Below are 11,764 nucleotides of genomic sequence, written 5' to 3'. Positions count from 1 at the left end.
CTGGTGATGAAGTTAAAATTTTCAAAAAATTTTTCAGTTTCTCTCGCTGTAAAAGAAAAAAAAATTCGCCAGAAATGACCCTTTCTCAGGCCTCGAAATCGGACGACTGCCCAGAACAGTTGGACGAGAAAACTTGTTTCATTCCGATATTTCACGGTGAGAATAGAGCTAGTCGCCAACAATCAGTTCAATCAGGAACCGCGCGCATTCAGATCTTAGGTGAATTAAATCATTCTCTCAAACGAATACACGCACCGTTATAAGTGATATTTTTTTTTCATTTTATTTGCCGTTGTTACTTAAATGCGTTACATTATCCAAAATTTTTGAAATGCGTTACACGCAGGTTAGTCATGCTCGTTTCGTCAACAATTCTTCACACTCCTCGTTTTCTTCTCTTACTAGTAGTAACCGAGAGGGCTGACGTAGGCAGACCTGTAGGCGTACGGAGAGTAGGCAGAGTAGGCAGAGTATGCCAGAGGAGACGCATAGCTGCTGTAGGCCGGCAGTGCGGAATAGGGACTAGCCACAGGAACGGCGCCGACGACCGCGGGAGCGGAATATGCCGACACGACTGGAGCTGATACCAAACCCGGAGCTGGGGCAGCGGCAGCGACGGCCACGAGGGCGGCGAGAACGAACTGAAAAAGAGAACACCGTTACTTAAATATGCGAGTAGTTAGACGTTTCTCTTTTACGTCAATTTCCTGACACCACACACACAATGATCGATTTTTTCATAGTCCTTTTCCGTGAGATCGGGCCAATGAAATCACTCGGTGTCGATGTGTGAGGAAATTGACGTCGGAGGAAAGCGCCCACTTATTCCAGTACTATGCGCTTTTGTGGATGCGCATTAGAGGACTCATGATTATTCGCGATTTAGGGTACAATTCCACTTTGCGCAGTTCCGAGCTTCGCATTAACCGCGTGCTAACAAATGTGAACAGCGTAGTTACTCAGAGTGGACCTTATGGTGCGCATCCACTAAAACGTGCGATACTAGGAAAGAAACTATCTTTGGCCGCCGACTAGAAATTGCTGAAGACGATTCCTACTGTCACCGACTAAATTAACATTGTGATCCCAGTAAGCGAGTCGGCAAATTTAGGGCACTGCCGTTATCTCCGCACCCTCGGTGCCTTCCATTCTGCTCAAAAAGTGTATCTTCGGCAATCTTCAGTCAAAGCAAATCGGGTTATCGGATTGACCAATATATCGTGTATTACTCACCAGCTTGAACATGTTGAAGTTTGCGGTGTGGTAGTCTACCGGTTGCGATTGAACGAGTATGCTTTGCTACCGATGAACCACCGCTTTTATAGTCCTCTGGAGCAGCGGCGAAACCAGCGGCAAACACCCGGCAATTGGCAAACGCCAAACCACGCCTTGTCCGTGTCCTTGAAAAAACATCGTACTCGTCCACCTCCGTTACCATCACGCACGATCGCACGCACTTGAACGAGCAAACCTGCAGGGGGGGTTCGAGACACGTCGGACTCGTTACAAATAACCAGCTCCTCTGTGTATTTCAACGAGGCATATTCGCCTCGTAAAAGAGCAGAGATTTATTTTTCGGAGATGGAACGCCGTTGCTGATAAAAAAGAACCCATTCGATCAAACGCCTCTGCGACCTATTCTACGAAGAAAAAACAAAAACCGTAAACTGTCGGAGAAGGCTGGGATAAAAGTTTTTGCAAAAAATGTTAAACTGCGAGGTTTTACAGAGAGGGAATAAAAAAACGGATTTTATTCAAAATTGCAGGAAGAAAGGGACGCATCAGGTTTTTTGGTAAAACGTATTTTGCAAAGTGCAGAATTTACTCTAGAAACAGTGGAAATCACTGTCTGCAGAGCAAAACCCGCGAAATTTATAGTAAAAAATATATTTGATATGGGTATTTATCTACCAAGACCCTTGACGTGTCCCGCTTTTCCTGCAGTTCTGAGTAAATTCTGCTCTTATTCGTCTCACCGTGTAGGTGTACCTATTTTTGTATACTAGTTTTGGAATATACGGAAGATCTCAAGAAATGAAGGCAAATGATTTTTCTATCAAGACAAACTGTTTTAGGTAATAAGTACACAAGAAGGATTAATAAGTATACAACCTTTGCACTAATAAGAAGCGCTTCTTCTACCCTCCTAAATCAAAGAAATGTAAGCGTCGCGTTTTAGATATTACATTCGCTAAATAAAATTTCACAAGTTCACTGCGCGACGCCTTTAACCTTTTACGGAACGCTGAGATAAATATGAGTAAGTAAGATTCTCAAAACAAAAATAACTCCCAATTACCCTTGGACAACTTCGGAATCATCGTGTGCCGTTCGATGAAAATGCAGCATAAATCGTATTTAACCGAACAAATATGCCAGAAGTTAGATTGACTGTTATCAGTTCATTTCAAACAATATATACGTCATTTTCAACATTTTACGTACGGTCGTTCAAAATGACGTACGTTCTCGCAACGAATGCCATATCTACCGTCAGAATTGCAATCGAAAGTTAAAAAGCGCATTATGCTTCCCACTCACGCGCACGCCTCGATCTAAAATTGCTCATTCGGTAGCGAGTTGACGGGACAACAACGGTGGATTTCTTTTCAACTGACTTAATTATTATTTTATTCTTTTTTTTCGTCCAATAATTTTGTCTCTGGCTTTGAGCCCGCGATAAACATAATGGAAATATAAGCTTGAACCGGATTCTTGTGGGCACCAAGCCTGCAGAGATGAATGCAGAGTAGTTGCCTCGGTGTTTGATAGAATTGAAATCATACGCAGTACTCACGGTACACAAGGATGCTACCCTTATCGCAGAGTTTACAGATTTACGTAACTTCTATACGAGAACGCAGTGGGCGTATGAAAAGGATTGTCTGCAGAGGATGAAGATACGGGGGCGAGCGGAAACGCTAAGTGACTACGAGACATACACTTTGTATTATAATCAAAAGTTTTCTCATTTCCCCGGTAAATGCAAACCATCATACGACATAACAGAAATGAACACGAAGGTCAACACCAAGCGTGACATTCGTAAAGGAATCGTTCTAATCAACTCCGAAAACTGCGTTTGCGTAACTAATTCCGGCACTTTAATTCATTCATCTTTACCGCCGCATCGTGCATACCTGTGTAATTTTGTCGTACAAGTCTGCACCTGCAACATATCTCGACTCAAAAATAATCCATCATACGTTGGAAATGATATTCGCCTTGTGTAAATTTCTACACGCTTTTTCAGTCCCCGCGACGTGGGTGTAAATGGAAAAAATACATGGCGAAACCGACTCGAGACAATATCGGACAAACCACTTTTAGGATCCAGATGTTCGACAGTTATGAAACAGGATACAAACTCGAATCGGACCCGTGTTGTTATTTATTGATGATTATGTTCGCTTACTTATTCAGCTATGTATTTTTCAGAACCTGTTTCCCATCTCTCATATTTATTCCAGTACCAGGATCTCTCACTTGGATGACATATGTAATGACACGAATCAACGTATGTCTTTATCTGTGTCCTCTTCTACCCACCCGAAAATTTTTATGAAATGGGTGAACCGACCAATTTTTCAAACGCGATAACGGGTTGTACCTACTCGGGATTTTTCAAAAATTCATTTTTTTTCAATTTCATTTTCGCAATGTACACACATTCAAGTACATACGAACAGAAAATTTCATGTCGATCTGACAAATATTCTCTAAGTTACGCGCGCATTTGCAAAGCCGCCTCGGAGCGTTTGAAAGTGCTTGCGAAATTTTTAACCCGTTTTCTCAAAACTATGTTTTCAAAGTCGATCGGCAAGATTTCTCGGAAAGGGCTGAACCAATCGGTCTCAAATTCTTACGCAAGCTTTATGAATATATTTTTTAGTCCTTGATCGAAGGTTTTTTTTTCATCGATAAATATTTTCCATTTCATAAATAGATTAAGGCGAAAATTTTAATGGAAAATCAAATTATTTTTTTCGAGAAACCGCTGTTTTGTGAAAAATTAATATTTTTATTATTCCTTCGATGAAAGACCAGATAATACCTTGTATTAACTGAATCCTTTTTGTTTTTTCATTTCGGATGATCCAGTCCAGAGATATCTCGCTCACCGCAAGACGCTTCTTTTCAGAGGTGCTCCCAGAGATTGGCTATATAGCAGCTTTAAAAAACATTATTTTTACAAATGAAAAATATCAGAACGAATTTCAATATTACGCCAATATATATATGTATATAAATTTTTATATTAATAAATGGAAATGTCTCCTTATAAAAAATCCTTGAAAAGTCGCATTCTTCCAACCTGCTGACTAGGTATAACCCCATAAATTGATGCCTACGGATGATTTGTACCGTCATGCATTATACGTTTGCAGTGAATAAGATTATTTACACACTAGTGTGAAAAATCACTTGTACACTATGACAGAGTAAGACTATTCGATGATTAACCCTGTATACGCCTTCGAGCTCTGCAGAGGTTCTATAGACATTTGCGTAACGTCATCAAAGATGAGCTTCGTCGATATAGAATGTCGAGTGCACTAGATTATTGACGACTATAATCGGCCATACGCAATACATGTAATTAGAAGTATCAGCGTTGATTCATTATCTCATGATAAAGAGATGTGCTCCAAAGCGGGGATTTACCAAGCGGAATTTCATTTGTATACTTCAATTAATCGAAGACAAGCTGCGTCTCTTTGCAGACTCGTCTGCACTCTGTGTCGTATTGTGTGATTATCTGTACAGCCCGGTATGATCGATTATTAAGCCGGTAAATCTTGTAACTTATCGTTAGAGAAGAGACTGCTAATCTTGCGGATCGTGATGTTGCGGGGGATAGAAATTCCAAGTTACGTCCAAAGTCAATACGGTGTTAGGGTCGTTAATTCGGGATTAATTACATTAATAGCGTTGCATACAGGTGTATACACGCGGTACAGTCGGGTTGCGCAACTGCGATAAGAACTACTATAGGTCGTACCTGCAAACCCACAATCAGTTACGACGATAAAAGTCCGCCGATATAGGATCTGGCCACCTAGCTACTCGTACGGTGAAGAGACAGACAGATCTCACTGTGCGATTATTTTCAGATAGGTCGTAATAACGGTTGAGGAGTGCAGTCGAAAGTCAATTGAAACGATTTACTTTAATTTTATTTGTTCAATGCCAATAGTACCTGTAACTTATGTTTTTCACCCGATTTCAACGAATTGCTATCCATTTAACATTTTCACAAACTAAATAATCATTCGCGATGTATTTTTATAAGCAGTAGGTATTGAAATATTTTTCACGGAGGCGAACGTTTGCAATGAAAAAAATAATACATTATTATGGTCCCATTTATGTATATATAATATTTATTGCGATCGTGCAGGCTTTTTCATTCCTATTCTCAGATTTATTCCATTTTTGCCATGCCATGCTGGAAAAATATTTTTTCAACAAACTTAAGTCCGTCAATTTTAGAAAATACAATTATTACATGTTGGTAACGTTTGTGACGTAATTTGTTTGCTTCAACGTGTTTTTACTCGACTGCGAACTCGATGAGTCCATAATAATTAGCTTAACATAAGCGTTACGATTCCCAATAGACGTACCAGGATAACGAGGTTGATAGAACTCCTCCCACTCTGATTCACAGCTCCGGATCCGTCCTTCCGATGTATCAATACATTTCGTTCCTAGAGTAGCTATTATGTTTCCATAGAGGAGTCACTGCCATTTTTTGTATTTTCTTCTCCACCTGGTTCAGAGATTTTAATTAAAAGTCGATGCATGTTGAACTCGCTAATATAAAAGCTGCGTTATATTTTTACATAAAAATTACCAAATAAATTTTAATTCTTCAGGATTATTATTATCATAACACGACAATTTTCCCTGGTGTTCACTGCGGACTGAATAACCATCGTTTAAATTCTCGATTATTCATTCTGATCAGTCGACGACTCTGCGTCATCATGATTATGAACACTGGAATAAAGTACCGCCGCAGTCTTTATACTCTGTGAAATTGAAATCCTAATTGTCCGATCAACAGTGTGCCTAAGAGTTGAGCTTTTCAAATTTCGGCAAGCTCATAACTTATCCGGGCAGATGCGTATATTTGTCAGAGACATAATGTTGATTAATTAATTGATTGTAAGCCAGAGAAACAATGCCCGTCAGACCCATTTATTGCTTGTTTTGCCGAGAATGACGATTATTTGAACAATAACTGAATATCCTTACAAAATTTAGACTCAACGAGGTTAATACGTAATCGCACAGCGCCGTATTGAAAAGAATATACACGTATTGTGGCAGCGAGATTAATAAACGAATGACACAACAACCTTTGCTATTGGAGAAACGTCTCATGCCATCGGTCACTTCACCGAAACCATCTAGTAATTCGATATTTCTGCTAGTCCGTGGTGAAATTAATCATATTATTAACCACCGTGTGAATTATATACGTAGCAGTGTTTTCGTACGTGCGTCAGAGATTGCCGTTATCCTGCAATGCATCTGTAGAATCAGTATCACGTAGTAATTGCTTCGACGAATCTGTATTCTTTAACGCTTCTCCGGCAGCCTTGTAAGCCTACGTTTTCTTTGGTTTGCAGTAGTTAATAGAAAAATAAGACATTTTTGTAGTACATAAAAGAGAATCTGGGAATTACTATTGACAATAATTGCATCACCCATCTATAATTCCTATTTTTTCCTTGCCAGTTACTGTACACGGTACATGGCATTAAAATAAAACGTGCAATACATTTTTTATACGTTCATCCGATTCCGCAATTCCTGCGGTGTTTCGAAAAATCACTGTCAAAAACGGTCCGCGATCCGATACAAAATCGCGCACGGAATCCTAAACGATTGAAATTTCCAGGGTGCACTATTCGTTCTGCATAGCAATCGATCGCGACCACGTCTCGTAACTTCAACCACTGCTTTTGACCTCGCTTTTAAATCACGGCGAGAATAATGTGACGTTTGCATCAATCCGGTTATTCAATCCGATGATGTTCGATCATTAAAATAAACGAAAGTGTTTCTTAAACTTTTATGCTTAAAAAATAATTTAGCAAGAGATTTTTTTCAAATCATTCTCCGCGTGTCTGATAATACAGGTATATAAAGTACAGTTTCAATAATAAGAGAGAGCATATCCTATCAGTAAATAAATTTTCTTTAAGACCTCAACTTCCCGAGCATATTGTAAGCGCGACAATATTGACAGAATAAAAATAGCTGTGAAACTTGCGCAAACACATAAGATTACCACTTATTATTTTAGTTTAAGAATAAATGGGTCTCGCGACGTCTAAATCTAATTTAGGAAAAAAGGAAAAACAGTTTAAAAAATCTTCCCACGACCATAAGTGAAAGAACACCTCTACTGTATAATAGAAATGATTCGACAAAAAAAAAAAAAAAACAAACAGTCGTCTTATTAGTGTTCACCGTCGTTGGCTGTACAAATGATACTATCAAAGATTTTCCAAACGTTTACGGTTCGGTCCATTCATCCTTAATTAGATCGTGAGCACGAGGTGATAAACGCGAGCTCCTCTTGCGGCCCCCGCAAATTAAAACTACTTCACTCAGATTGTATCTGACATTAATTAACAAATGTCGTGTCGACTGCGTTACAGTTGAGAAGGGGATGAGTTTTGGTCTATTATTCACTTTGCAACACGGGCATAAGTCTACACGTGTATATTACAATAATTGTAACCTGTCCTATTATTATCACGGTAATCATCTAACCCAATTAGAATTCCAATTACGCTGCAGCCGTGTAGAGTCGACGCATGCATTATATAAATCGACGTGAATAACCGGCACATATGTATTTCCGCATATGCTGCTGCACGATGTCAATCTCGTCAATTCGACGTACGAGCATCGAACTGCACGTGTGGTGAGATTATTTTGGGTTTGGTAAGCCAACTACACACGGTGTGATGCATATTATCATCTGTCATCAGCAGGCCTGTGTAATGTTGAAAAAATTTTCACCGTTTTTTCAAAATTAATTTATCGTATAATTATGTTAAGCTTGAAACACAGACGTTCGTTGAATATTTCATCTTATCTTCCGATACCTTTCAACGTTTTAAAATGAACCGATTATCCCAACGCTCGGTTTCTAATGAATTATCGATAACGCTCGTCTTAAAGAATTACGCGAAACCGAACGACGTTATACCAACTCTATATTCACTCGTGAAAATGTTTTTCTCCAAGCTTCAGGCTGATGAAGGCGGGTAAGATTTTGTTTGATAGTCTCGGCTCGTTAATGACCGCCTGCCGGGTAATACGATAACCAAATATCAACGAGGTATACAAGCATCGAGAACAAAATATTACCGAGAAAATGCGCTGGCCGCTCCAGAAAACAACTCCATCTTTCCTTCTCCAATTTCAACTTGATAATTAAGCCTCTCGTTAGAAGAGAATATCGTAAGATCAATTCTGAATTACTGTAAATTTCGTCGGTGATTGTAGCGCTATTTATAAAATGTAATACCCTGTCGTAAATTTGTTTAGCGTTGATAATCGATAAGAGTACGCACGGAATTTAATCGCTAAAAGTCAACTGGGCCATTTTTCAGTCGATTTGAGGTATTGCCAGTCCGTGTTACTCAACCATACCAAACATCTATCTTACATTTGCAAAAACCAAACTATCGCATGTTTGAAAATTAATCTTTCGTAATTCGCTCGTTGCGTTGAACGGTTTTAACTTATATTTTTAACCAGATGGTTCTACCTCTAATTTTTCATATTAAATCTGATTAATCCCCTCGAACTTAATCCTGCGGGATAACAAGTTTGAGCAATATTCAAATCGCGCGGGGCCGCGCTCAAGTGCAAGCGAAGGTTAATCTGGTGTGATAATATCGTTCGATGAATTAGAAATACCCATACATCTGGAATAGTGCTAACGCCTAGAATGCTGCTCCCATAAATCTTGTCCCTCTCTGAAGTAACAATAATGTTTGATGTAATAATAATCACAGCTACGATCGTTACTCGTTGCGGTGACAAAAAGCAGCGAGGTCCGATTTAGGCAGTCCGCGAGTCTTGAATAAATCGTTGACGACTTGTCAGATGCAAATTAGTCCTGATACGTATAATATTATAGTACAAGTATAATATATAATGGATCCGGATCTGCTCCCGCGCTTTGGATCCAGTTCTTCGAGGCACTCGTGGATCGAGCCTTAAACAACTATCGGTGAGCAACAACCTCGTCGCTTCGTTCGACGGGAGAAGAGGTCGAAAGACGATTGTGCTGATACGCGTTCAGGTGGACGATAGTAAAATAAGAATCAACGCGTTATACGTGCGTTCGTATTGTACACAAATCCTAAAAAGAACGAATAAAAATGACAATCCGCTGAATGGAGCAAAAAATTTTAGAAAAAGAGGACAGAACGAATATACAGAGCGGGAAAGAAATAGAAATATAGCAGCCAAGGCCGTGGCATGGTCCGTCTTTCAGCCTCTAGAAACACTCGGTATAATTACACTTCCTACATTTCGTTCGAGGCGGACTGAACAGCTCTGTGATATGCGACATAAGCTCAGGTCTGGGGTCGTGAAATATAAATGGAAGACGAGCGGTGAAATTACTCTCGAGTAGTTAAACACGCGATAAGTACACGGCAATACACATTGCACGTATTACGTGTACATATAGAAGCCCAAGGAGAGTGGAGGATGGATCACATGCCGAAAACAAAGAAAATTGCCCGCTATGTTCCACGGATGCTCAGAGATCCAAAATACATGTCACGAAAGCCAACCCTGATTGCTCAAATTCGTACAAAACTTAGCTTACTCTTTGGCCTGCCGCAAGCTCCGTGAATTCGTTCGCAGATTGAGGACCTGGCAGGAATACTGAGAACCGTACCGAATCGAATTCAACCATTTTCTCACGCAGATATGGAAAATTCTTAGCATATTGCCACAAATAAAAATACATCCTATTTCCCTCATTGCGGATACTGCGTAATTGAAGAGGAATACGCGGATGGGTACTAGGATATGAAAATACTTGCCACGTCCTTATCGTTTTGTGCCTCATATATTCAGCTGCAATTCTGGACTATAACCGTGAAATTTGCATACAAGATCGAGCACCCTGATTAAGGCACGATACAGGTCCTACCATTTTTCAACGAAGTCACTCAAGATTCAAGGTTGGGTTACTTGGGTTACGGTGGCGGTTGTTGGTAAATATCGCGTGGCGTAAACGCAGGCCTGCAGCAATATGAAAGATGAAGAAAAAAAATTTGTATAATTGAAAGGCATTAATATCGAGGGTAGAGACAAGGGGAGAGAGCAAAAGCGACGCGACGATCGAAGGAGCATGAAAATCTTGTTTTTGCAATACGCGTTTGTCGCTCGGTGTGGGCGTGAGTATAAAATGCACGGCGTATAGCGAGCACACGCACGAGATAAACCAGATCGAAAAACGAAGCCAGAACAAGGCGAAGGTCACGCGGTACTTTCAAACCGCAACCTTCATGGGCTATAGTCTGAAATGATTTTTATTTCTTCGGTGCGGGAAAAACTAAGACAATAACCCCATGAGAAATCGCTCGCACTCTCGTTATATGTATATAATATTTATGTACATACAGGACAGACGTATGGAAATCTCTTCCGTTCTCTCGCAAGTGTTGTATTCGAATCAAGGTGGAAGTCATCGGGGCTGACACGAAGGCGTGTTTTTTACGCCGGATCTTAATCCTGGGATAGCCGGAGTTCCTTGATCCGGTGAAGCTTGATCGATTAGTCTGCAAACTTGGTACAATGTGAACAACTGATCAATGTGGCAACGATTCGGCTGCATCGGCTCTCCGAGGACCAATCACAGTGGATTTGTTATTACGCAAAGCTGCCTCGTACCTTACGATATCGATTCGAATCCCGGAAACTTGACTGTTCACTGATCTTCATTGATCACTACAGCGATGCGTTGCGATCCGGCCAAAGGACGATTAAATAATCGAAAAATCGTCGAAGAGACAATTTCTAAGCAATCGATGCTCGTGTTTCTCTTACTCCGTCTACGATCTCATCCTCCTTCTATTCCTCGTCGGTATACAAGAAATTTTCCATATTACTCACCGCAGAATTTATACTGGAAAAGTGGTTAGAAATAAATTCCAATTTAAATTTGTACGCGCGATATCGAGTCTGGTAAAACGTGCATGTAAAATGAGCTCACGATTATCTTTCAGATTGTTCGCGTCAATTGAGAATCGACGAGTGTCGATGATGTGACACGTGCAGATATTACACAATCGTCACGCGCCTGGCTGTTGCAGCCTCGAAATCTCCCGTAGCAAATAGAGCGAAGAACTTCTATCTTTGTTCACGCTCCTACCTGAAAGGGCGAAGGCGGTTCCATTGACGAAAACCGTACGGGAGAAACGAGCATATGAGAAACCATAGATAAGTTATCTCGACGTGGAACAGTTACGCGAGCTTTTTTACCGATATTTCGAACCTTTAATCTATTTTCAAAAGTGGCCGGTACGTGCAAACTGCCGATACACCTTCGGGTGGAGCGTGAACGCTAACCACCCGCGAAAATAGAGTTTAACCGTGCGATCGCTAATGGGATTGGCACGGGGGTTTGCCCCACGTTTTCATTACGTGTCATAGAAACATCTGAAGCGGTGGATAATATATAACCAGGCAAACCCCGAGTCTTCCTTTGGAT

General features: G+C 40.4%; 1 protein-coding gene across 1 annotated transcript; it reads right to left on the bottom strand.

Moving 5' to 3' along the window:
• Positions 1-260: 260 nt before the first annotated feature.
• LOC124175516 (neuropeptide-like 4) lies at positions 261-1,384 on the bottom strand. The gene is made up of 2 exons (XM_046555850.1): positions 1,234-1,384; positions 261-641 (listed from the first exon to the last, which is right to left on the bottom strand). Exons 1-2 carry the CDS (start codon positions 1,243-1,245, stop codon positions 402-404), a joined length of 252 nt encoding a protein of 83 aa, XP_046411806.1. The 5' UTR covers positions 1,246-1,384; the 3' UTR covers positions 261-401.
• Positions 1,385-11,764: the final 10,380 nt, after the last annotated feature.

Source organism: Neodiprion fabricii, chromosome 2 (genome assembly GCF_021155785.1).
Source record: "Neodiprion fabricii isolate iyNeoFabr1 chromosome 2, iyNeoFabr1.1, whole genome shotgun sequence".
NCBI classification, from domain to species: Eukaryota; Metazoa; Arthropoda; class Insecta; order Hymenoptera; family Diprionidae; genus Neodiprion; species Neodiprion fabricii.
The sequence above is the reverse complement of the archived record's forward strand: the minus strand, read 5'-3'. Positions and strand labels throughout refer to the sequence as shown.